This window comes from Ambystoma mexicanum, chromosome 1p (assembly GCF_040938575.1).
Source record: "Ambystoma mexicanum isolate Mex_15411 chromosome 1p, UKY_AmexF1_1, whole genome shotgun sequence".
In the NCBI taxonomy this organism is placed as follows: Eukaryota; Metazoa; Chordata; class Amphibia; order Caudata; family Ambystomatidae; genus Ambystoma; species Ambystoma mexicanum.
The window spans coordinates 252,048,681-252,076,565 of record NC_090921.1 but is presented as its reverse complement, the minus strand read 5'-3'; the positions used below and the strand labels follow the sequence as shown (position 1 = coordinate 252,076,565).

The following is a 27,885-nucleotide window of genomic DNA, read 5'->3' as shown; positions in this document are numbered from 1 at the left end:
GGAGGAGGTACAATTTCAATAAGTTCAGAGGTAGCAAGAGAGACATCCCTATAAGAGGAAGAGCTAATCGTCAAAATCACACCCACAACTTTAGCAAAAAATAAACTGAAGCTCCCGCTGCTCTCCTGCAATAGCGGAGCAAAGAGTCATCAATGACTCAACTTTAGACAGAAGAGTGTTCAATGAAGCAGATGGAGTGGAGATCTCAGCATTGTCTACAAAGGAAAAAGCCTGGGACAGAGTAACACTTCCGACTTCACTGGTCAAATCAGAGACAGAAGAGTCAAAAGAGGAAGATGAGGATAAGAGATGTTGAAGATCTGGAGTGGCAGATAATTGAGTGCCAATCATATTGTTCAGGCCCAAGGCTGCTGAAATGTGTTATTGCATGCCTCCCAAAGAATGTCTTTGTAGTCCCATGCACATCTTTAAAAGAGAATTTGTGTTATCAGTCGGTGGCAGGTCAGTAAATGATTTCTCATTAGGATAGAAACCTGTGAACTAAGTAGTGGAGCTGTTATGTTATCAGATTTTATATAGCACACGTTCACCCTGAGGTATTCTGGCGCTGGGAACACACATAGCTAAACACTGTATTCCAAAAGAGGAGATGTTTCAGGGATATCATGAATTGAAGATGATTTGAAATAGTTCTAAGTGCGAGCAGCAGGTCATTCCACAACTGAGCAGCCGCCACAGGGAAGGGCTGCCCTCCCACTTGAGAGCGGTGGAAGGAAAGTACACAAAGTAATCCAGCAGTCCTATAGCACAGACACCGATTTGGGACATAGCAGCTGAATTTGTCCCAGAGATACTCCTCTCCCCGGTCCGAGAGAGCCCGGTGAACCAAACGCAGTGATTTAAACTTCACGTGCTGAACAATGGGTAGCCAGTGTAGTGTATGCAAAACGGGAGTGATGTGGCCTCCATATGGGGATCCGGTGGCCTGCAGAGCAGCAAGATTTTGTAGGCGATGAAGCCAATGGGCGAGACCTTTTGGCTGAGCAAGATAGAGGGCATTACAATATCCAACCGACTCAAGACCAAAGCGGCTACGACTGGTGGTCTAAGGTTAGAGGGTATCAGAGGGAGAACATTCCTCAAGACCCTCAAAGGAAAGTATCCTGCCTTACACACCACCGAGACCTGGTGTTCCATCGAAAGGGATGAAGAGATCACAACCCCCAGTTCTTTACGGTGGTGATGAGCACAGGAAGGGTACCAAGGAAGGATGGACAGAAGGAAGATGCCCAAAGAGAAGGGTCAGGTGAAAACCCACCACCAACACCTCTGTCTTGTATCCATTAAGTTTCAGCCAGTTGTGGTTCATCCAATTTCCCACAGCAGAGAAACACTGAAAGAGGCGATATGACATCTCAGCCTGCTCAAAATCTAACCGATTCAGGATCTGAGTGTCGTCAGCATATGAATAGCATCTCATGCCGAAGGAGCGGATGAGACGCACAAGTGTCTGAATATAGATATTAAAAAGTATGGGTGACAAGGAGGAACCTTAGGGAACACCACAAAAAAGGGAAACAATTTGGCCCCTCTCTGGCAGAAATGAGGCAAAACAGGCAAGTACTTGGCCGGAGATACCGGTTTGGGCAAGGCAGGGACAGCAGAGTGGGGTGGTCAACGGTATCAAAAGCTGCTGACAGATTGAGCAAAATCAGGGCACCCACCCTACGTGCATCGACCATCCCTTCAGATCATCAAAACAGTCACCAGGACACACTCTGTGCCCCGGTTTAGCTGAAAGCCAGATTGAAAGGGGTCAAAGAACCCTGTAGTTGCTAGAAACAAGGAGAGAAGTGGTGAGATTAGAGCCTCGGGAAGCAGCAGTGATATTGGCCAATAATTAGAGGGGAGAGCAGGGTCTAAAGAGGGTTTCTTGGGAAGAGGAATATCCGTGGCTTATTTCAATTCCGTAGGGATGTGGCCTAACTGACAGGACCTGTTAATGATCATAGAGATCTCACACAGAAGGTCAGTGAAAATATCTTTGATACAGTGCCACTGCGAGTGATGAGAGAGGGCGGACGCCTTAATTTGGTTAATCGCTGTACTAATCGAGGGTTCAGAGAATGTGGGAAATGCATTCCACTGATGTGGACAACCGTCAAAGCCATACCAAGGACCGTGCTACCTAATGTAGTAGCCGGAGAAGACCACGGGATGTTATGCCAAATGGTATTCATTTTAGAAATAAAGAACTGAGAAAGAATCGCAAAGCTCCTGAGAAGGAATCATAGAAGAGGAGAGATTAGTGGCAGATTAAAGCGACCTAACCACTGAGAATAACTCCATTGGTTTACTAAGGGCTTTATCCATTTTATGCTCCAGAAAGGGCTTGTTAGCGACTAAAACAGCCGCATAGTGATCAGTGCCACGCTGCTTAAAGTGTGCTTTAAGAGTAGGACTATATATGAGATGCCATTTCCGGTCAGCTTGCCTGAGCTCGAGACTGTCTCTTTTAAGTAGTTCAGAGAACCAGGGCTTAGATGGACGGCACCGTGGTTGGACCAGTCTAAGGGGTGCAACTAAATCTGCTGCCTCCTCCAGGGAGTGAGCCAGAAGCGAAAGATCAGTCTCTTGGGCCATACCACATTTGGCCCTTATGGAGGAAACTAGAGCCTTAAGCCAATTATGGTGCAGGACTCTAGAAGGAAGGTCTTTAGAGGGAGGACCCTGAGATTTCATAGTAAAAGTAAATCGATAGTGAACTGACCACAGGACAGGTTCAGCAGGGAGAAGGGAGAGTTACGATTTACCGGCTAACACCAGATCCAGCGTGTTCCCAATCCTGTGGTTAGGCCCTGTCACGAATTGATGGAAACCCAGATCACAAAGATCATCAAAAATCGCTGCAAGATTGGAACAAGGCCATTGAATTTCAGGTTAAAGTAATTGAGCACAACACGCATAGTTGGGAAAATCTATATAACTAATTAATAGTGCTTCCATGGGCACAGAATGGGTAAATGGAACTTGGGAGACCACAAGATTAGATTTAAAAATCATGGCCACCCCGCCCCCTGGACGGAGTGAGGAGCAATCGAGATTAATTATTTTATAATCACCAGGCAGTGCCTGGACCAATGCAGGCACTGAGGCCTCAGTGAGCCTGGTTTTCGTTAGGCAGAGGATTTCAGGGGTTCAAGTATCAAGAAGATTATTAATAGAGTCAGTATGTGCAGATAAATATAAGCAGCGTTATCGTCAAACCAGCCGTGATTTGTTGCGAGGGGGAAGCATGAACTGGCAGCGGTGGCCTCCAGCCATGGGGCACACAAGTTCCAGGAGGAGCGAAGTCCAGGATAGTTTGTCTAGTTAGGCCAATACTAAGCGTCATGTCCCGGCCGTCTGAGGCCCGGACAGGCACAGATAGGCACAGACGAGCACAGACGGACTGGAATTTGGTGCGTCTATAGCGCGGGAAGCCCTTTCCCACTGCGCTGTCGGCGAGGGGAATCCCTATCTACCTACATAGTGAATTACCTTAGCCAATCAGCTCACAGCATAAATAGAAGGTGACAACAGACTGTTGTAGCCTGTGCGTGCGAGTAAGAAATCAAAGCACAAGCAGAGCCTCGCTTTGCTGAGAGGCTATGCACCCTCTGCCCACCAAAGCAGGCCGTACAAGGAAAGAAAACAATAGAATACCAATAATTAAAATAATTAAATAGTCATTAAAATGATCGTGAGGCACAGGTCAGGAGCGACCAGTCACCCGCCGTGGCAAGGGAGTATCCCTATGCCTAAAAGGAAATTAATAGATGACTATAAAACCCAATAAAAGTAAAAGGAGCCAGGATGTTAAGTTTACATCAAGATATACAAGATGTATTAATGACTGCAGGATTGGTTGCTTTTAACAATGTCATAACACAGGACTGCCAGAAAAGCCGTACAGTGCAGATCTAGAGCATTGAGTGCACTGAGGAACCTTAGCTCAACAGTAGCCAATCAGCTCGCAGCAGGAAGAGAACGCGACAACAGACTGTTGTAGAGCCCTGTGCGTGGGAGTAAGAAATGAAAGCACGGCCAAGCCAAGCACGAGACGTGCCCCAGTTTGCTGAGAGGCCAGGCACCCTCTTCCCACCAAAGTGGGGCGTACAAGCAAAGAAACCAATAGAATCATAATAGTTAAAATAATAAAATAATCATTAGAATTATTGTGAGGTGCAGGTCAGGAGTGGCCAGTCACCCACCGTGGCAAGGGAGTATCCCTACGTCTAAAAGGAAATTAATAGATGACTATAAAACAGAATAAAAATAAAAGGAGCCAGGACAGCCAGAAAAGCTGTACCGTGAAGATCAAGAGCGTTGTGTGCACTCATGATGTGATGTGTTTATTCCCATTACTGGCACAGACTCTGGCAAAGGTGGTGGCAAAGAAACCCAGAATCTTGGATTTCCGCCTTGTTTCCAGATTCTGCTCTTCTTTTTTCATGAGAGGTGAAGGGTCAGTGGGCTCCTTCACCACGGTAGGACTGTGTGTTCTTTTACCCAACTGTTGTGCCACACTTCACATAGTGTAGTTCCGTTGCAGGATGTTTTCATTATGAAAAGCAAAGTATATGAGGTTGACACGCAGGAAACAACAGAGACAATTAGAGAGACAGCTGGCAAGAAATAAGTGGTGTGAGAAAAAAGTAGGTCAGATGCTCAAACGGCGGGAGGTCAAGCAAGTTTAGTGCGTGACAGCGGGAAGCAGAGCTGAAGGGCTATGAGCCTGCTATCACGACACACACTCCCAATAGCTCGGGAAAACAACAAATAGGCAGAATCAAACATTTAATGTATACAAGGGCAGTAGTGCGAGGTATGCAGCTCTTGGAGTACTCACCACCAGGGCAGAGAGAATGGAAGATAGCGGCTCCAGTCACCGCAGCACGAAACACCGAACACACACTGCCTCACACCGCGCCATGCTCTGTGCAGTGATTATATGTTGAACGTCCTCCTCCAGGGTTGAAAATACCAGAAATGGTAAAAGGACTCTGAGCTCCAAGTTTAACTCGAGAGGACCAGGAAATGCTGGCAATTCTGCCGCCACCTAACACACACTGCCACACACCGCCACACTGGGTTTTCTACCCATCGTCAGCAGTGGTGTTAGAGGAGGCATAGAATGGGCAGGCTACATGTCACTGGTGTTTTCTTCTAATCATCAGCAATGGTGTTAGAAGAGGCATGGATGGGCAGGTTACATGTGAGTGGAGATTTCTGCCCATCGTCAGCAGTGGTGTTAGGGGAGGAATGAAAGACCTGGCAAAAAATCGGTGAAATGCCCTTCGAGTCCTATAGACTTCACTAAATGTGGACTTGTGCAGTAGCACCTGGTGCGTGTCAAGTGCTGGACGCAATTACCGCAATAACTGATTTCATGCCCAAATAACTAGACAGGCGCAAAGAATATGGCTAAATACTACTTTATTATCAGTTCAATAAAGAAAAGTAATCTGGCAAGCATAACAAGTCACAGCTCACACACTCTCGAATACATTTCAGTTATACCTCAATATGTCATCCTATGCGGCAAATAGTACAAACCTATTGTGTGGAGGGATAGGCTAAGGGAACCTATATACCTATAGCTTATTTAGGAGTTAGTAATATCATTGGCAGGCCCTTATCGAGTAGGCACGCCTAGTACAAACTCTAGCAGAATAACAGCAGCGGATTGGCTTCTGCAACAATGTATAGTCCATCATCACGTAGGTCATCCTGAATGATTGGCACTCTCTTCCAACCTTGGACATTTGGCTTGTTAGCTGCACGCAAGCAACACGAAACCCAGGTGCACGGAACAACACCAGACAACTGCCCACTTCCATAATTAGCCTACCATCTCTCATCCGTTGAGCCCTAAACCAAAGCCCCTTCTTTGTAGTTGACCTTGCTGACTCTTCTCTTCTAACACACTTTAAAGGGAGTGAAGGTATATTGCCATCTTCGTCTGGAGCCTTATGAATAGGCCTTGTTTTCTGGCCTTGCACCACGTGTGAGGAGGCCATGATTTGTCCATCTTATCCTCCTATTTAGTGCTATTTGTTTCAATTATACTGGTTCTTATTACTCTCTTTGGCCACTGGAGATTTGCTCTGTCTTGCATAGGCTTTCTGCATCTTTAATTGTGCAATGTTTGGCCATCTCAAATGTTTACTCCTTTGGCTAATTTAAGAGATATATGCCCTACGTACATGGTTATCCTCATCCAACTCCTTTTGTGTCTTGCAATTTCTACTTGCTGCAGCATCCGTGATCTAGAGCCAAACGCATATTCTTTGCACTTGCATGAATCTGTATTCCAGTGCCTGTTTGCTCTGCAGCCTTGGTTTCTGTCCGCAGGGTTTTTAGCTTACTATTATTCGAAACCGATGGTCATCTTCTCATCATGACTGCTTCACCCGTGTTATATAGAAGATTGCTGCAGTAGAAAATATATCTTATCTACCTTGCGTTTCTGCATATATACATCTACTGCATCTCTTCCCACTTATCATCTCCTCAGTATATATGATTACTTCACATTTGCATGTATGATTACTACGTTACCTTGGTCACATCTACATTCTTTAAGTATTTGTATATTGTTTCAGTATGTCCTTGTCTCTTCTCTTCATGACGTCACTTTATACACTTGTCAGACTTTACTTAAAGTTCTTCTATGTCTAGTGGTGTCTGCAGACTTCCTTCTACCACATCAGTTTGAGGGTACATTCGGTGCGGTTGTCTGAGCGCATAACGGCTTTCATATCTTTGATGCAATATTGGGATGCTACCAGGTGTCATGCACAGTACTTTCTTGCTGCTCATCCAATATGACAGTGGTGAGGGGGTGGGCTCCATGAGTGACTTACACAACTGCTTCTCTACAGACTGACACTGCATACCACTGCTAATAATCCGGCAGTAATTCGTCTGCACCAAGTGTTGGTAATGGTAAATCCGTTTGGTGGCTTTACAGCTGAAATGCCACCAAACTTGTAATGAGGCCCAAACAATGAACAGGTTACATGTGACTGGTGGTTTATACCCATCGTCGGCAGCAGTGTTAGAGAAGGCATGGAATGGGCAGGTTACATATGACTGATGGTTTCTCTCCATCGTTGGCAAGGGTGTTAGAAGAGGCATGGAATGGGCAGGCTACATGTGACTGGTCGTTTCTACCCATTATCAGCAGCAGTGTTAAAGGAGGCATGGAAGTGGCAGATCACATTTGACTAGTGCTTTGTGCCCATCACCAGCAGGGGTGTTACATAAGGCATGACGTGGGGAGGTTACATGTGAATGGTGGTTTCTACCCATTGGCAGCAGTCGTGTTAGTGGAAGCATGAATTGGGCAGGTTACATGTGACTGGTGGTTTCTACCCATCCTCAGCAGCTGTGTTAGTGGAGGCATGGAATGGGGAGGTTATATCTGACTACTGTTCTTCTCTTAGTGTCATTGAGTTTCATCATTCATGTACATTAATCCACATAGCCAACCCCTCTTGCTGATGGTTGCAGAAGAAAGAATTCTTCTCTGTGTAACTTGCTCTCTCCATTCCTGCTCTTTTTGGAATACAGGGATCGTGGAGCCAGGACCTGTCTGATGAGCTTGCAGAAGACAAAGAAATGACCAGACGGATCACAGCCCTCACTTCCGGGTAGGTGCTTGTCCTGTACATGGGGAATACCCCTGCTGCTTTCTCTGACTGGTTGTTGTGACATGCATCATCTGTGTCCATGCCGGGATGGGAGAATTGGCAGAGGCTGGTTTTCATGCCAGGATGGAGGGGGCATTGGAGAGATGCCTAGGGGGCACTGTTCAATGCCATTTCTCTCCTTTGCAAAATTGTGGGTATTCACCAGAAAATGTTTTGTATGGCTGGGCACGATTTATTTTATTTATGTCTTTTCCAGTATGCTATTTGGTGTGAAATTAAAAATGTATGGGCATTTTTCCATTCTTGGAAACAATGTGTTTCTGCCTTAATCTTCCACACTTAAAACCCATATTTATTAGACTAGCAAAATAGTATTCGTTGCCTGCTGAAAACGAACGGCAAAGCTCCTAAACTGCATGTTCTGTGTTTAACAAAGACACACAATTCAATATCCTACTTCCTGTTTGAACTCTATCTCGAAATAGACCACAATGGCAACAGCCGCCCGGGGTAATGCAAGATCTATGAAGGACTGTCTTGGTAATTAGGATATCTCATAGTGACACTGGAGACAATGGAGACTTTAAGCACAATCCCACGATCTTGAAAACAAATTACTTTGTAAAAATAAACCAGCATTAGCAAAGCCCATAATTGGTTTTGTATAGGCACTGGATAAACAGTTTGCATCATATGCCCAGGTATGTACACTCTTTGCCAGCGTTTGCTATCCTATTGGTGGGTACTGGCAGGCATTGGCATGTGAGGGTTCACTGAGGGAGTAGGCAGGCAGCAGCACCCCAATAATCCAAAATGTCCAAGTAACTGGGGAAATTATGGCAACACCTGGCAGATGTGTGAGTAGCAGGTCACCCAAATGCCTCCTCTGCAGGCACTGCTATCATATGCCAGATACAGCCTCGAATAGCCAAATATGATGCCATCACATGACGATTATAGTCCTCATCGGTAAGGTACACACTCGCATGTGTATGTGCTGGTATCATATGCCACGCGCTGCCTTAGATGCCTGAATAATGCCACCATATGCCTGGTATAGTCACATTACAGAAGGAATAACCCCATATGTGCAGGTGTGGTCATCTGACTGGCATAAGCACGTTCCGTATAGGATTGCCTCACAGTTGCTGCCATCTAATGCCTAGTGGAGCTGCACATGCCACGATAATTTATTTAAATGCTTGGTGTTATCACTGAACATCTAATCTAATAATATAATAAAAGGCCAGATGTATGTTTGTCTGATGCAGTCATAATTTTGCCTGTTATCACCACTATAGAGCGCTGTTGGCTTAGGATCTATAGTGGTCCTACGGTGTTAGTGAAAACCTGCACTTTGGCCCGTGTATACTAGTTAAGATATGAATCCATATATGCAGGAGCTGACATCATATGGCAAGTGAATCCACAAATTCCCTGAAAATCCTATTATTTTCTGGATACAGTCGCATAGTGAAAAGTATTGTAAGGTATGCCCTCCCATTAGCAGGTTCTGCTGTCCTAAGTAAAAGGCAGCCTCAAAGGCTCCAATAATGTCACCTGATTGGCATAAGCACCTTCCATATTGTATAGCCTTGCAGTTGCTGACATCTTAGGCCAAGTTGGGCCACAAATGCCCCGATAATTCCATCATATTGTAATGTCTGCATACTAAGATATAAACATAAATATGCAGGTGCTGACATCGTACGGCAAGTGAATTCCCAAGTACCCTGATAATACTATGAATCTTTAGAAATAGTCATGTGCCTAAAGTATGTCCTCACATTTACAGGTGTTGCTGTCATAAACCAAGGGCAGCCTCAAATGATTTAATAATGCCACATCCGACTGTCATAGGTTCCTTCTGTATGTATAGCTTCATAGGTGCTACCATTGTATGCCAAGTTAAGCCTGAAATGTCTCAGTATTTCTATAAGTCTCTGCAAGTTAAGGAATAACACCACATTTTCAGATTGTATTGTATTGGTCATTTATATAGCACCCTTTCCCCATTTGTATCACCTCAATGTGCTTTGTGGCTGGAACGTCCTCGGAAACCATAGTCCATGTGTGGAAGATTCTAAGAATTAATATATTAGATGCGTGTGTGCATTTTGGCAGGTTAGGACTTTGGTGGGCTGGCGAAAGCTCCGGTAAGCAGCCCGGAGGTCAGGCATGTGGGCAGGTGCTGTTGTTGGTTTAGGAAAGAGTGTTAGTGCCAGAGATTCGGTGTGTGCCCAGCTAGACCAAAGGTTTTCGTAGGTTGTTGTAGGTTGTTGCTGTATACTAATGGGTTTCAGTGGGGCTGGCTATGCGAGCTGCTAGACCGGAATTGCATAGCCATAGCTGCATTCTAAAGTGCATGGAAGGGTGGCCGTGCCAGCGGCCTGTGTCCACAGACGTGGTGCTAGGTATACATACCTTAAACTTGGATGAAGTTCATCTTCAATGTCGTTTTTCTAGGTCTAACGCGATTGGCTGGTCTTGCCAGTTGTGATCTCCCTAGGTTGAGAGCCGAAGCAGTGGGAGAGAGGGCCTGAAGGACGGGCGAGTGATGTATGATCCTCTGTGGGTGAGGGTCGGGGGGTGTGGACAAGATTGTCATGGTGTTCCGCTGCAAACACAGCCGGCATTGCTGGTGGTTTGGGTGGATAGGTGGGGTGGCGGGTTTGGGCCTGTGCTTCTGTGTGCGCATTGACACTATAAAGTGTGAGAAGGTTTCAAGAGGAGGAAGGGAAGAGCCAAATGCTGCCCTCACTTGCCAAGTGCAGCCTCAGATGTCCCAAAGAGTTCATCACATGACTGGTACAGTCACCATGTATTGGATATACTTACTTGTGCAGGTGCTGTTATGGTACGTTAAGTGCAGCCTCGAGTGCCCCAGCAATGCCATTATATGGTATATATAGTCACCATATGTAAAGTATAGACCAGCAGGTGTTGTGACCATATGCCAAATGCAGCCTCAAATGACCGAACAATGCAATAATATGGCAGATCATGCCATGTCAACCTTTTGCAACTATCTGTAGATGAGACAGAAATATGCTGACTACTGGTCAACTGCTCTACTCAGCGTTGCTCCAGCCACTGGATGTATCCATAACTTGGGCAGGCTAGGGAGACCTACGCTAGTCTGTGACATCAGAGTCAGACAACTCAGAAAGCCTAGGTCTTGCTGCGTTGCCCAGTGGGGCCTGAAGTTGAAGCCCATGTTAAAGTCCCTCGCTTCACTCAGGCCTGCTGCGCCACTGCCGTCCTGTACAGCCCATAGCTCCAGTTAATAATGCTTCATTTGGGAAAGGAAAGAATGCATTTGAATTCGTTTTTTCTTACTCTTGTCCAATGGCTGAGCAGCGGGTGTCCCCGTTTTGCCTGTGAATCTCCCCCAGGAACAGAATGAGCGAGTTAATGGCTTAAGACTTGGCAGCCTGCGGAAGCGGGAAGATGAGATTCTCATGTCAGAATTTGAACTTGCAGGGTGAGCACAAATCAGAGCAGCAACTACTAAACGTATTGAGCTATCAGTCCGGCAGAAAGAAAAGGAGCTTTGGAAATGTATTTGTGCTTACAAAAAAGGCAGGACAGTATCCAAGATTTGTATTCTAGCTCAGGAGTTCTATTGCATGTATTACACTGGTAGAGTGACCAGATGTTCAAGATGAAAAACCAGGATGGCCAACAGCATAAAAGGACTACCCCCCACCAATCCAGCACCACCACCCTCCCTCCATCCAACAGTATTTCCAGCAGTGCTCCTGCATATAAATTGCCTGTTCTGACCGTGGATATAAGCAGTGTTAGAAGTGTACCAAAAAAGTAGTGGAACTGTGACTCTGGCAGAGGACAGAGTAGGAAGGAAAGGAGCAACGTGCAACACATTTTTCAAGGGTTGCCGTCATGCTGGCTGACAGCCAATCAAGTTGAAATAAATTTCAGTTTAGCTGTAACTGTCACAAGTCTCTCCCCTTCTCACCTGCTTTTGTTGTTTGCTTGCGACCTTCTGTGATGTCTTCCTTCTCACGGTCCGGGATTTGTACAAACCCGAACGCTGGTCCTCGGATTCCAGCGTGAGGTTCACTATCCAACTTCCGGGAGCGTTCAGAAGTCCAGGGTGGATACCAGGAAGGAATGAAGTTTATACTCAGAGGTACAGAACGTCATGACCCGACCACCTGAAGAAAATCCAGGAAGATCAGAGGTAAGGTAGAGGAATGGGAGGAAGGACGGGGATTCAAGGAACCGGGAACCAGGAATCAAAAGAGAGCCCCGAGCAATCTCCGACAACACACGTCCGACTACAGCAAGCAGTAGCGTTGAGACGCGCAGAGCTGCGGGGCGTGTCTGTTTTGTAGGGCGTGCAGCGTGGAGCATAGAGACTGGCCAGGAGCATTCCGTTTTTGAGCGCCCATGTTGGAATGATAGCTGAATGATCCGAATTGTTATAAGCGAATTCGGCCACAGGTATTAAGAGAGACCAATCATCTTGGACCTTGATAGCAAAGCAACAAAGGTATTGTTCCAGAGTTTGGTTTACACATTCAGTGGCTCCATTGGTCTGTGGGTGATAACCTGAAGACAAGGCGCATTGGATTCCCAGTATACAACATAATTGCTTCCAGAACTGAGATATGTACTGGGGTCCTCGGTCAGAAATGATCTTGGAGGGTAGCCCATGAAGCCGGAATATGTGTTCTAGGAAGATTCCGGCAAGGTCAGATGAGGATGGCAGTTTGTACAAAGGTGTGAAATGAGCCATATGAGTAAACAAGTCAATAGTAACCATGATAGTTGTGTAGCCCCTGGAGGATGGTAGTTCCACGATAAAATCTGTGGCAATGATTTCCCAGGGTCTTGTTGGTATTGCTGGTTGGAGCAGGAGGCCTGCCGGTTTCTTATTATCATGTTTGTCTGATTGCAGACTGCACATTTCTGGATATGGATCCTGATATCATCCTACATCTTCGGCCACCAACACTGTCTTTGTATTAGATGGAGGGTGTTAGTGATGCCACGGTGTCCTGAATGAAAAGTATCATGACATAGGCTTGTGATCTTTTGTCTCAGTCCAGAAGTGGGAATGACCAACGGATTGTCCTTCAATAGATAACCGTCCTTTCTTTTGAGATTCCATCTATTGTTTCTCTTAAACTCCTTCCAGGTTTCAGAGGATTGAGTTTGAATTCGAATATTCTCCAGGAGGGTGAGTGCTTGAGCAACAAATATTGTGTTGGGAAACATCTTTTGGAAGGTCCGATCTTCAAGGGTTTCGTAATCAGAACGTCTGATAGGGTATCGGCTATAATGTTATGTGTTCCAGTGACATGATGGATTTAAAACTGGTATTGAGCAAAAAAGAAGGCCCAACGAGCTTGACGACTGTTTCTACATTCTAGAGATTGTAGGACTTGACGATTCCAATGGTCCGTGCAAACTTATACTGGGTGTTTAGCTCCCAGGAGGAGATGATGCCGGTCAGTGAAAGCTTGACGGATGGCTAGTAATTCCTTTTCCAAAACGGAGTAATGGGTTTCACTGAGAGTCAAGGTGCGAGAAAGATAGGCGATGGGGTGTTCTAACTTGTCATCCAACTCTTGCTTTAGGATTGCCCCAATGGCATAGTTGGAAGCATCAGTTTCAACAAGAAAGGGTCGATCAATGTCAGGTTGAACTAGGATGGGAGCTTGTGTGAACTCCGACTTCAACCGTTGGAACGCTGTATCTTGGGCTGAGGTCCACAGGAAAGGGGTTCCTTCTTTAACAATGTAACGATAGGATGCACAATCTCTGAAAAGGTTGCTATAAATTTCCAATAGAAGTTAGCAAGCCCCAGGAAGGATTGAATTTGTTTCACAGTAGTTGGAACGGGCCAGGACAAAATGGAGTCTACCTTGGAGTAGTCAATTCCAATTCCCTTTGGGCTGAGAACGAATCCGAGGTAGTGAACAGTTGATACATGGAAAAGGCACTTCTCAGGCTTGGCCAGGATCTTATGTTCACGTAGACATTGTAAGACTGCCTTCACGTGCCCTTCATGTTTTAGATGCTCCTTGGAGTATATCAGTATATCGTCCAGATATACAATGACGAAGATGAACAGCATATCAGAGAACACTCGGTCCATAAAACGGTGGAATACCGCTGGGGCATTAGCAAGTCCAAAGGGCATAACCAGGTATTCAAAATGGCCAAAGGGGGTTCTAAAGGTTGTTTTCCATTCGTCACCTTCCTTTATACGAATGAGATGGTAGGCACCCCTTAGGTCTAGTTTTGTGAAGACCACTGCACCTCTGACTGCTTCCAGGATATCCGAGATGAGAGGCAATGGGTAGCGGTCCTTGAGAGTGCACTTGTTAAGGCCACGGTAGTCTAGACATGGTCTGAGCTCCTTGGTGTCTTTCTTGGGAACAAAGAACAATGAAGCACCCGCTGGGGATTTAGATGGTCGTATAGCGCAGTTTTCCAGGTTAGTATCCAGGTATTCCCAGAGGGGCCTTTTTTCAGGTTCTGATAAAATAAACATCCTGCTGAAGGGAATCACTGCTGAAGGTTCAGCATTGATGGTGCAATCCTCTGGTCTGTGAGGAGGGAGAGCTTGAACTATAGCGGTCGAAAATACATCAGAAAAGGCTTGGTAGGCCCTGGGAATCCGGATGATGTTAGAGACGGTGACTGGATTTTGCTGTCTCTCTTGTGAGTCTTCAGAACACTTTGGTAAGGAATCTAGGGATAAGCAGTGAGACATACAGTGTTCAGATCCAAGGAACAGGGAGCCTGCTGCCCAATTGATGTAGGAGTTATGCCTTTGTAACCAGGGCATTCCTAGAACCATCGGATAATGGGCTGATTTTATAATGTCAAATTTGATCCTCTCTCGATGGTGGTTTATAGAGAGTAGAATCTCTTTAGTCTGAAGGGTTATGGATCCTGAAGACAGAGGTCTCCCATCAATAGCCTCTACAGGTTGCATTGTTCCTCGAATTTCATGTGGAATGTAGTGAGCAGTGACCCAATCATGATCTAGGAATACGCCCATGGCTCCGCAATTTACTAATGCCAGGATGGGGTATGATTCTTTCCTGGAAGGTGATAGAAAGGCCTGTAGAACCACAAGATTATTTTGTCCAGGAGAGTTCAAGGATAGAATTGATGTGGAGCAAACATCTCTCTCCCGAAACTGTGCCCCTTCTAGGATCTGGAGCTGGTGTTTCCCGAACGCCGTGGAGGAGCAATAGGGCATTCTCTCACGGGGTGTTTATCGGAGGCGCAATACATGCACAGACCAGTGTGAATCTGTTGCATCCTCTCTTGTGGGATAATGGGTCCACGGAAGGCCCCCAGTTGCATGGGTTCTGAGTCCGGGGTTGGAGAAACTGTGGGCTCAGATCTAGACGGGTGTTCTGTGGTGGCCTCTTGGAAAGCCGATTTAGACTTCTTTTTCTCAGTTTTTCTTTCTTGGATTCGGAAGTCTATTTGCAAGGAACGGTCCATGAGAACCTGGAAAGAGCTTGGACGAGCTACCCTAGCTAACTCATTCTTTTATTTCTTCATTCAGACCTCTTCGGAAGAGAGTGAAGCTGGCTTCTTGAGACCAATCTGCTTCCTTCACGAGTTGTTTAAAACAGGTCACATACGTGAGCATATCCTGGGATCCTAATTGAAATTCAAGCAGTCTTTCTTGAGCACTGTACACCTGTTCTGGGCGATCAAACATGACCTTTAGAGCATCCACAAACCCATCATAATCTTCCAGGAGGGCGTCGCCCGAATTGACTAGGGGGGTTGCCCAGGTCAAGGCATTTCCAGTGAGGTGTGAGATCATAAAGCCCACTTTTGCTCTAGGAGTGGAGAAGTAGTAGGGCTTGAAGGTGAAGTGTACTAAACATGAATCAAGGAAAGCACGGAGAGTCTTGGAAGAACCATCATACTTTTCCACTACACCTCCCAATAACACGCTTTCTTTAGTTGCAGAGTCACGTGACAAATCTAGCTGTTTTAATGCAGCATTCTCAGCCTTAAGGTTCTGTACCTCCGTGGTTAGTTCCTGCATGCCTCTCATGAGGTCTTGAACAGCGGCTTCCATCTCTGTTTCTGTATCGTGTTTTAGTCATCTCAATCTGTCACAAGTCTCTCCCCTTCTCACCTGCTTTTGTTGTTTGCTTGCGACCTTCTGTGATGTCTTCTTTCTCACGGTCCGGGATTTGTACAAACCCAAACGCTGGTCCTCGGATTTCAGTGTGAGGTTCGCTATCCAACTTCCGGGAGCGTTCAGAAGTCCAGGGAGGATACCAGGAAGGAATGAAGTTTTTGCTCGGAGTAATGGAACGCTGTGACCCGAGCGCGGAAGAAAATCCAGGAAGATCAGAGGTAAGGTAGAGGAATGGGAGGAAGGACCGGGATTCAAGGAACCGGGAACCAGGAATCAAAAGAGAGCCCTGAGCGAACTCCGGCAACACACGTCCGACTACAGCAAGCGGTAGCGTTGAGACGCGCAGAGCCGCGGGGGCGTGTCTGTTTTGTAGAACGTGCCTCGTGAAGCTTAGAGACTGGCCAGGAGCATTCCATTTAGAGCGGCCATGTTGGAAGGATCACTATATTCAATCCCCTATGGGTCAGGGACCAGGAAGTTCAGAAGGGACGCAGACGACGGTTCATGACAGTAACCGATATCCGGTGCAAAATGGAGAAGTGTGCTTTAACTTCATAAAAAACAGTTCTGGAATGCTGAAAATGGTTGAAAAAAGTAGTGGAGCTGTTAACAGTAAAAAATAAAAGTAGTGGAACACCGCTCCTTAACGTTCCCGCTCACTTAAGCATAGCTAATAAAAAGGAGCTTTGCTGTCCATTCGTTCAACAAATGGTCTTGGTGGCACACAATCACTTAATGCCAAGGCTGGTACCTGTAAGGTTGGGGCTTCGAGCTCAACCTGCATGGCAACATTCCCAGTGTAGTGTAATGTTTATTTTCTTTGATTGTTTCCGAACCTCCCGTTCCACAAAACCGGGATGGTGATTTTAAATTAAAAAAGCTTTCAGGACAGGGGAACAGAGGGCCCAATTGGGGGACTGACTCTGAAAAAACGGGACGAGTGATCACCCTATGCATTGGGGTGGTGCAAACAAGGAAGTGTAAATGGCAGAGATGTGCTATACAAATCCCAGTTAACTGGACATTAATATGACATGTATGTGCGGCTTCGCATTCACAGCTCGGCGATGTTACATTTCACATGCTGTCAATGCATTATAAAGACATGCAAAAAAAATAAGCCACACCATTCTTATTTCATTACAATTTTAGCGCATGCTCTTACCTACCTACTGAATCAAAATGGAAAATGCACAGAGCCTTAGCTCATGCTAGTTCCCCCGGTCTTGTATTTTCTTGGAAAAGGCAAGCACTTTAACAGCTGCAACCCCTCGGGGTACTCATTTCCGAACCCATCTGGTGGCAAGATGACGAAGCTGGGGGCTATGAAGGAAGCACTGGGGCCTGAGTGACAACCACTCCTGCTGCACCTCCCCTTAACTCCACCACTGGCTGCGAGGGGGTTCTCAAAACAGTAAATGGGAAAATACCCAGATGATTTCATTGCTTTGAACGTGCAGGGTGTAGCGTTAGTGGTGAACAGTAGGCTTGGACACTTATTAAGTCAATGACAAGTAGTCTGAAGTGTTTTCTGTTCATTTGTGCTGTGTAGAGTTGGCAGGTGTATAATTAGTGGACGAGGGAAGGGTGTCTTTCTGTAAATGGGAAATAACATGGCCCGTGTCCTGAAACTGGGGCTATTGCATGTACCTTTGAGGTCACCGGGTGATGGAGCTTGCCAGATAACGCCATGTCTCTGGGGACATGCTATTCGTTTTAGTTCAGTCCATTTTGTTCAATTGAATTGGCCCGAGATTACACCTCCAAGAATTCCATTAATGGAAAGTTGAAAGCCCAGCATGGGGACATGGTCTCCCAGATGACAGGGGTTCTGCTAAATTAAGGGAATGGCATATTTTGTGGATGGATAAAAACCACTGGTATTATTTCTTGTTTGCAGAAGTTTTAGAATGCAGGTAGCGTATTCCCAAATAACATGCATTTATTCCTATAGTTGGATGCTGTGATCCGTATCATTGGCGAGGACCTGGAGGTTTTATTCCAGAGATGTGGTATAACCTCTGCACTGCGCATGACTGGATGTTATGGAATGTAGAGAACATGTTACAGAGACTGTGTAAAAAAACCAATATGCTTCCTGTGCCTTGATGCTTGAGCCAATCAGTGGTGAGGTGGCGGGTGCCGGTTCTTTGCTATATATGAGGAATAACCACTCTGGAGTGTTTTCTGAGACCGGGTCATGTGCGCTTTGGCATTAGTGATGAAGAGTGGGAACGGGAGAGTCTGAGGAATTTTCATCAAACTGGAGCTGTTGTATGTTCCATTTGTAAGGAAGGGCAGACTGGGTATGTAGATGGGGAATAACATTGGTTCTTTCCTGTGCCCGGATGTTTATCATTGAACTCCGGGTGGGGTTTTAGGCTCAATCTTTTCATAGTTAATAGGTAAAGGCGCCTACAGTGCTGGAGCGTTATCCCGTAAGCATTGATGGCTAAAGCTGGTGACTCCTTCTGTTGATGGAGAACATCCAACTGTAACATCGGTGCATGGATGTGGGGAGTTACCATTGGTGGAAATGGAAACGCTCTTTCCGTATATTATATAACTACTTTGTTTCATCTTGTGGCTGCGGATTGTCAATGTATTTTTAGAGTGGTGTTGAGCACTGTTACATCCTTCCATGCATGACATACATCCTTTGCCTGGTTTAGGAAGGATGTACCATTGGTGAGTAAGACATCAAATAGATAATAACCCAGGGTGCATCCTTTACCTTGTAGGGCATACTGTTGAAAGGGTTTTAGAGAAGCTGGGTATGCCCTGTGCCTTGTATGACCTAATGCTGATAGCGCTTTAGGGAAGGAGACTGGGTTTATAGGGAATAACTCGGGCTGCTTCTTGTGCTTGGGTTTTCTAGAACGTACAGTTAAGGTTTTTTTTGGGATCAAAGCACACTACATCAAGAGGGAATTACCCAGGTTCTGCTTGCGTTTGTATATCAGTAATGTAAAGCTGGTGGCATTTTAAGGAAATGTGTTCTACTGATGGAGAAAAGCCAGGATTCTTCCAATATTTGGATTTTGTAGGATGCATCAAACCACGTTCCATTGATAGAGCATAATCCAGGGCGCTTCCTGTGCCTGGATGTTGTAGGATTTAAAATTGAATGGGTTTAGTGAAACTTGTACCTGTGATGAAGAATAACCTAGGGGTCTTCCTGTGTTTGAGTTTGGAGGATGTGAAGTTGATGGGGTTTTGAAAGGAACTCTATTACACCGATGCGGAATAACCCAGAGTGCTTAGTGTGCCTGAGATGTGTAGGATGCGCAATTGCTTAGGTTTTATGGAAACATCTTCCAACTATATTAAATGACGACGGGTGTTTCTTGTCCATTAGGATCCACACAAACAGAAGCATGCAGCTATGCTTCATCAATGACAGCAGCAGCGACCTGGAAAGCGACGGAGAGGATGCACTCAGCCCAACACCTGTGGAACCGGTAAGAGTCCCCCCCAAGACGTGAAAGAAAGTCGAGCAACACTGTAGTGCCTGGGGTAGAGTAACGACTCCAGAGATCTGGTTATAAGAGGTGTGAAACAGCTATCATAATAGACAGACTTAGACATGCATAGAAAATCAATACAAGAGTTTCATGTAGTGCAGAATGTAGGATATACTCAAGATCGGCAGACGCCAGGAGTCTACTAAACCAAGAGGCAAAGTGACCCTCCTCACCCATGATTAGCTGTGATGCAGGTAAGAGATATTGAAGACCTAGAAAATAGGTGAAGAGCCCTCTCATGCACGAGAAAATCACCCCAATACCCAGAGATAAGGTGAGCGACGCTCTACAAGTTGGGGTGTAAGTAAAGATACCAGAAGACCACTAGGAGAAGAGTAACACCCACGGGCACCTGATGTCTGCAGAACAGGTAATGCTCCCAACACAAGAATACAGAGTAAACCTATTTGGAGTCGAGTAAGGCTGCACGTCAAATAGCACTAATATATTAGCCGTTATGTCAAGCTATTGATATACCATAAATCACTACATTGAATAGAAAAGCAGAATAGTTGAAGGAAGATGATTAGAGGTATTGCATAGGAGTGGAGCATAGAGGTAGAGTGAGTTTTCTGAATGTAAAGGCCAGTCTGCAGTGGCTCTGGGAGGATCACACAGGGCTTCCAACTTAACTAGGTTATTCCTTTTTAAAAACATGTTTTTTTATTTTCAATCCATCAAATACAAGCAGTATACAACTGTGTTAATGTAATACAAGTAAAAAACAAAGGAAGGGTTGTGTAAGTAGTGCAATGAGAGATCTTGCAAAAGCAGAACATAGCAAACAAATTAAAACATCTCGTATTTTTGTGTAGAAATATTTAGGAGTGGTAGTTGATATAATGGCATACACACTGGGACGAAACAAAAAATAATTGCACAAAGATGGTAAACGCCTTCAGTGCCTTTATTGGTAGAAATGGAGGCTGTTCTCTAGAGACGATTTTACTTCTATATAATACTAAGATTGTCTCAGTTACGGGATTGAGGTATGGTGCCTTAATCTGTGTGATGAAATACAGAAGTTTGAAGCAAAAAAGTTGCGAAATTTTTTTCCACTGCCAAAACACCCTAAAAGTGGAGTATATACTACTGGAATTTGACCTTAAATGTAGTTTTGCAGCCTTCATATCCAGAGTAGCCATGTGGTACGAAAGATTCCTAAATCTGGAGAATGCAGCAATTATCGTTAGTTACTGTCAAGCCTTCGCAAAACTTGATAAATGCAGAAAGATAGGTACTCTGGGAAAGATCCTGAGTATACACAGTACATAGTTTGAAGGGTATAGGCAGACATGTACTGTCTCATCATGTTGGTCACGTAAGCGTTGGCCTAAACTGAAACTGCACATTTAATGCTGTGGCAATAATCTAATTCGGCTATCCACGAATGCAAGCAGTTGCCCATACGTCCAACATTATATGTTTCGGGTCTCCAAACCGAATTACATCTTGGCATACCCAGACAGTGAAGTCATTAGACAATACTTACAGCTCAAATTTAACATTAGTGAGGTGCTGGAGTGTAGAGGTGCAAAAATGGGGCTCGCACCTACAGAATCCTGTATGGAAGAAGGGGGTGCGGGCAGAAACGACGATGAACCCTGGAAAAATGGCCATCCAGAACTGGCTGCGTCCTCAAAATGAAATATCCCCGTGTCTCCTCCTCCTCCTCCAAACAATGGGAATACACGTCCCTGTGAATTGGGGGCCACACATAAAGGCATATGGGGCTCTTGGCATGACTGAGTGAACATGGTACTTACTATGTTTCTTTACCTATGTATGCAGGGGCAGTGCCACTCGCACAGTTATTTTGCTTGAGGGGGTTGGTGGGAGGCAGGTTCTTGGATCATGTACTTACAAATATGTAGTGGAGGAACTTAAAGGTGTAATGTTGAAGCTAGGAGCACAGACCAGGGAGCAGAGGAAAATCAAACCCATCACTGTACAAAACCAGGGAGATCTCATGATCGACCTGCCTTTCAGCTACAACATACACTTGACAAGCAGCAATAAACTCTGCATCGGGTCACTTCCACCCCTCCCATCTTCTTGTATCAACCTATACATGCACCATTCTCGCAAATCAATCTAATATGTTTTAATTCCCTCACACATGCAGTGGAGTAATGCTGAAGAAAATGTTGGGGGTCGGGGGGCATCTAAATGAAAGGGGTCCCTGCCAAATGAGTGGGACAAAATGGTATGCCACAAAATTTGGGGGAGGACAAACACCCTGCCCCTCTCCTAAAATTACACCTATGTACACATGCCCCTCCTAAGTTTCTTTTTCATCTTTCATCTCCTCATCTCTTGTTCTCACCTACATCTCTACTCCTCCCATTCCCTCCCCCATATTTGCATCAGTCTTCCCATCACCTCAGGGTCCATCTTTCTTATTTTCACACCTCTATCTCTTATTATCTTGCATCCAGTGTTACCTCTCATACTGATTAATCTATTATCTCGTTCACCTCCTCCTCTCTTTCTTCCACCTACATCTCTTGAGTACATCTTTGGATCTCTACCTCCATCTACGCCATACTACTCCCACCTCATTCTCTACATCTCGCATTCTCTTATTTAGTTATTGTTCACTTATTACATTTATATAACGCCCAAACCCGGAGGAATCACAACGCTTGAACAAACCCATTGGCACAGGATAAAGTCAATGGGATGGAATCAGGGCAGGGGAACAGTTTGTCGTATTTATCAAAAAGCCAGGTTTCCAACAGCTTTCTGAAGGTGAAGAGGGAAGGTTCATTCTTGATGTGATCTGGGAGGGAGTTCACATTTGGGTGTGATGACTCAGAAGCTTGAACCTCCTGCACGCTTGTGCTTGAATCTCAGGGTTTGAATGAGGAGTTTGGTGGAGGAATTGAACGGGGGCTGTGCTGAGGTTTTGTTGGAGATCCTGTTGTTCAAATTCTGTGGAGACTCGTTGTGGAGGCATCTTTGGGCAATGGGATGAATTTTGAGAAAATTGTTCCTGGCTTTTATAGGGAGCCAGTGGGCTTTGCGCTTGCCAGAGGAGAGGTGGTCTGAGGATTTCAGACCAGTAGCAGCTTGGAGGGTGTTGTTTTGTAGAAGTTGCAGTTTGGCCAAGTTCTTAGCCAATGAGCATGCGAGTAAGGCGTTACAGTAGTCAAGTTTGCTGCCTATAATTGCTCATGCCAGTGTGTGGCAGTTGGAAGGAGAAAGGCATTTGTGGCTAAAGGAGATGAGTTTGCAGACTAAGCAGTGGAAAAGGATAGGGCATGAACATATTTTGTCATGTTGAGTTCAGAGTCAAAGTGGACACCTAGTGTCTTGACATGTTTAGAGATTTTAATAGATGTGACATTGATGGGTATGGCAGAGTAAGCTGGATACAGGTTTCTTAGGCGTTGAGGGGGGACTACAATGAGGAGTTCTGTCTTGTCATCATTGAGGCACAGGTTATGGGTGGCCATCCAGTTCTGAATTTATGCTAAATTTAGAGTTGATGAAGTCAACATTCTGGGAGTAGTTGCCAGAGATGGGTAGGTTGATTTGGGTGTCAACACCGAAGTTGGTGTAGGGGATGACGAGTAAGTCAAAGTGGTCAAAGAGGGGCTTTGTGTAGGTATTATAGATGGTAGGGGTAATGCAGGAGCCTTGGGGCACTCCTAACATGGCTGGGATGGGGTCGGCCATGACCTCACCAGAGAATACTCTAGAGGAGCTTTTGTTGAGGAAAGATTTCATCCAAGCAGCGGCTTCTGGGGAGATGTTTGAAGCTAGGTGGTGGCAGAGGATATTGTGATCTACTAGGTCAAAGGCTGCGGACAGGTCAAGTAGGAGAATAATGGCCATTCTGATAGTCATGTAGGTTGTCCAGTTGGATTTTCAGCACCTGTAGGGCAGTTTAGTTGCTGTCCTTGGGTCGGAAGCCGGTTTGTTTGGAACCTAATAGTTGTGAGTGTTCAAGGAGCAGTTGAATTTGGGAGTGGGCAGCACAGCCCAAAACTTAGAGAATGAATAGGACTGTGGTGATGAGGCAATAGTTAGTGGGAAGAGAGGGGTCTGAAGTGGGTTTCTTGATGAGGGGCAAGAGCCAGGCAGCTTTAAGGTAAGTGGGAAGATAGTGTTAATGAAGTCAGTAATGATGTGGGCGAGGGTAGGTGCACAGAGCTTGATGTCAGAAGGGCAAGTGTCGCCCTTACAGTTAGATGGTTTGAGAGGTAGGATGGTTTTGAGGACATCATCTCGAGTGACTATGGTGAGCTTAAATGAGGAGGGGTGTGCTGAGTCAGCGCAGGTAGGGTTGATGTTGAGGGCGGGAAGGGGTTTATTAGCTAATTGGTTCATCTTTGTGACCATCTTCTTTGTGATGATTTTTAGCTTTAGTTTGTTAGTTGTGTCCTGTAGGGAGGTTTGGACAACTGAGCACCAGGCTTTGTCTTTGGTAGTGGATGAGGTAATTGGGTGGGGGTTCTCAGGTTCTTTGAGGAATGCAAAGAGTTCTCTATAGATAGAGATAGCTTTTGTGATTCTGGAATTGTAGGAGTTATCTTTGGTGGAGATGACAGCATGTTTGTATGCTGTAGCAGCATTGTTGTACACTTCGAAGTTGGGTTGGGCAGGCTGTTTTCCCCATGTATGTTTGAGAGAGCGTTTGTCTGCCTCATCTCTATTTTAGTGATACTCATCCCATCTCTTCACTTATAAGCTCATGATCTTCCTGATCTCCATTCCATCTCTGACTTATTCATTCACATACCCCATCTCTTCTGCTCTCATCTTTATTCCCTTCTCTACTTCGCCTACTGTCACCACTCTACTGCTACTCCATAACTCTACCTCCTGGCTTCCATTCATTCCGTTACCTCCAAATTTCCCTCACATCTCGACCTATTTTTCTGCATCCTGCAACTCTCAGCCTCTCATTTTCTAGAATACATGTCTAGCTCTCTCTTCCTATACTGAGCTCTGTTTCCCTATAACCGCCCCCTAAATCTTTCACCATCATCTCTTCCTTTATCCTCTCCAACTTACACCGGTACCGCTATCCCCCTTCACCTATATCTCTCACAGTTGTACCTCATCTCCACCTCTACGTCTGGCCTCATCTGTCCACTATTTCTGTTTTCCGCTCTCCTCAACCTATTGTTTTCCTCTCTCCTTCATAGCTCCTTATTTGCCCAACCTTTCTCACCTCTATATCTCTGTCTCCCACTCACTTCTATTCCTTGTTCTTTCACCAATAACGGTTTCCCTTGTATCCTCTCTTTTGTTCCTTCTCATGTGTTCATCCAAATTTACATCCCCAGTTTTCCTCTATTCCTATGGGTGAATGTTTAACGTCTCCCTCCATGTCTTGGTTCTGCCTGTCTTTACCTGTCTCACTCTCATTTCTGTCTCTCCAGTTCTCCCTCATTCACTCATCTACATTCCTTATGCTCTCCCTCTTTCTCCTTTTCTTTTTGCTCACCTTCCGCCTACCACTTTCTCCACAAGTTCATTTCAGATCTCCTCCTTGTAAGCCTGTGATGCTGAGCTAAAAGATTAAGGGACCACAGAGAGCACCCTTCAAATGTTCTGCAAGACAAAGCTACTAAATTGTGGGGGTTGGTGATGTGGATGGAATAACGTGTTCCCATCCCAGATCAGCTTCACCAATGCATGTGATTACATAAGAACTAACCATGAAAGAGCTTCAATGGGAGTAGATGAGCAGAATGTCCAAGATGTGGTAGTGCTACCACCTTTGTATTTATTGATTAACCATTTGCGTTCTTTCAGTCCAATCCACACTGAAGTCATCTGCTCTTTGTTGGCAGGTGGTGTTTCCATCTTACGAGCTTCCTGTCTTCAGCCTCAGCTCAATAATATCTCCATCAAGAACGTCAATGGAGTCAACCTGCGTCCCCTCGCTGGCTCGATGGAAGGCAGATGTCAACCAAGATGAGTGGAAGCCAGGTGGTGATCAAGAGAAGGTGAGTCTCCACTCTAACTGCACAGATGTAGCCCCTGATCAGGGTATGGGCACTGAAAGGACCGGGGCATGTGAATGAGAAAGGATGTTGGCTAGCACAACACGACAAACGGGTAAGAGCAATGCACATAGAAGTGAATCAATATCCAGGTGCATGGCTCAGATGTACTTCACCCTTAAGAAGATGGAAAAAACCCAGGCAATATATCTGTATTTTATGGTGACAGAAATTCTCAGCTGGACCTAGGTGTAGGGCATGACTTGGTTGCTGATATAGGCAGGCGAGGACGTACTAGCCTTTTCTATGCTAGCAGTGCACTCGGGAGAATAGCGATGCAAGCATGATACAGAGTAACACCCTCACCATTTTGATTAAATTGATGGGCTTCAAAAAGGTATGGGTAGAATAAATAATTAATCTTTAATAAGGGAACACTCTTATGTACAGTCCAAAGTAGTGTTTAATGAAGAATGGTCCATGTCTATAAGTGGAAACACTCAATATACACCAACCATTAGCTTTAGGGTCCAATGCAGGATCAAAGGGAGGGTGGCTTAGTGGGGCTTGGTAATGTCCATACGCAATGGTTACAGTTCTAAACCACTGAGAGATGTTAAATCTGATAAAGTGTGTTAAGATTGATTTCTAAACTCTAACCTGGTGGGTAGAGGTTTAGGAGGCCAACCTAGTTTAGTGGAACAGGGGAACCTTCTGGACAAACCAAACCAATCTATGCTAGCTTGGCAGGCGGTCAAGACTGTCAGGACGGGTGAGAGTGATCGGAAGCCCACAATGAGCACACAAAGTAAAACTCCAGAGATAACTCTTAGACAGATGTATATCAAAAATACATTTATTATAGGCCTTTATAACAAAATACGATTAAACAGTATCACGAAAACAGTTACCACGCATGCTTATTCACTATGTAACATATTTACAAAATGCGTCTAGCCTAATGCTGATGAAAGGGGAGAAACTAACCACAATCTGCAACAGAAAGGGGTAGGTTCAACACAGAATTCGCATTAGGCAGTTCCTCATAGTAAATCACTAGCTTATGCAGTCCAGCCCAAAGAAGTGAGGAGCCTTATGTTCAAAGTTCAGCAGTGCGTTAACAACGCGCTGTCATGCGTAAAGTGGGGTCTCTTTAGGGAGCTGTTGCTGTTCAGGAAGGGGGTTGAGGTGATGATGAATAAAGCCCTAATTCTTGAGGAGGGTCTACCCACCCTTGCAGATAGAGCGACTTTCGGAGTTCGGGAATAACTGGGGAGAGCAGGCTAGCCCAGCCAACGTGAGTATCCTTTAAGGGATTCGCGTGCGTAAAAACAGATGGATGCGCCAGGGGGACTGCCTGTAAGTGATGAAAGTACTCACCGACCCTCGACACAGTCCAAACCAACCTTTGCCAGTTTAGTCCTCTTCACTAGTAGGTTTTGACGACACGCAAGGGAGGGGAACAGGGGAGAACAAAACAACAATCTTACTAGGCCCATCGACATTGAGACCATGCAAGTGCATGGGAGGGGGGAGGGGCAAGTGCATGGAAGGGGGAGAAGTGGAGAGTGCGGAGCAAAGGAGAAACCGATAAATAATAATAAATAATAAAGGCAACAAACAGTGGTAGTGCAGCCAGCATTTGGCAAGTGCTGGGTTTAAGGCAGCAGACCGGGTAGGTCTGATAAGTGCAGGAAGGAAAAAGGGGGGACTGTTTGGGTACAGATACAGATCGCAGTGCAAGGGGTGGCCCGGATCAGTGCGGGAGGGTGGCAGGGTGAGCAGGTACCTGGGCCCAAAGGACAGAGGGTGGCTAGGTGCACGGTGCCAAGAGAGAACAGATCAGCAGGGGAGAAGGGGAGCGAAGGCAGAAGCAAAGAGGAAGGTCTTGAGGTGCTTCCGGAATGGGAGATGGTTCTCCTCAAGTTTTAGAGTGGCAGGGAGGCACCAACTGAAGACAGACATCTACCCCCAGCACGTTTCTTTGAAAAACGACTGACCCTGAGGGAGATAGAGGTAGAAGGTAGAAGAGCGTAGAGCTCGAGAGGGGGGGGTATTTGAGGAGGGATAGCTGAAGGTATTTTGGACCCAGGCCCCAGAAAGCCTTGTGGACAATGCAGAGGGTTTTGAATTTAATCCTTGCATTCACTGGGAGCCAATGGAGAGATTTCAGAGCTGGAGAGATACGATCCCAGGGCTTGAGGCCAAGGACAAGTCTCGCAGTACTGTTCTGGATTAGTTGCAGAGGACGGAGAGTCGATGCAGGTATATTTAGAAAGAGGCTGTTACAATAGTCGTACCTAGAGAGAACCAGAGCTTGGGAGACCATGAGCTTCTGGGGGAAGGAGAGGAAAGGCAGAGTACCTCTGAGGAGGTGCAGTAGGAAGTTTGACTTTTAGGAGACATCAGAGATGTGGGCGGAGAAGGAAAGTGTGGAGTCAAAGATGACCCTGAGGTTCTTAGCCTCGCAGGTGGGGGTAGGAGGAGGGCCAAGGGAGGCCGGCCAGAGAGTGAGGGGAAAGGATGGTGAAGGTGTGCCGATGAGGAGTATCTCCGTCTTGCTGGCATTGAGACAAAGATCATTGGCGGCA

At 45.6% G+C, this 27,885-nt stretch overlaps 1 protein-coding gene across 6 annotated transcripts in view; it reads left to right on the top strand.

The window, feature by feature from the left end:
- LOC138568706 (schwannomin-interacting protein 1-like) overlaps positions 1–27,885 on the top strand; it is a 358,435-nt gene that overhangs the window by 211,420 nt on the left and 119,130 nt on the right. For all 6 annotated transcript variants that reach the window (XM_069646512.1, XM_069646494.1, XM_069646488.1 and 3 more), the window contains 3 exons: positions 7,579–7,658; positions 19,169–19,271; positions 25,142–25,297. In XM_069646512.1, coding sequence (XP_069502613.1) covers positions 7,579–7,658; positions 19,169–19,271; positions 25,142–25,297 — 339 coding nt within the window. The remainder of the gene's footprint in view (positions 1–7,578; positions 7,659–19,168; positions 19,272–25,141; positions 25,298–27,885) is intronic.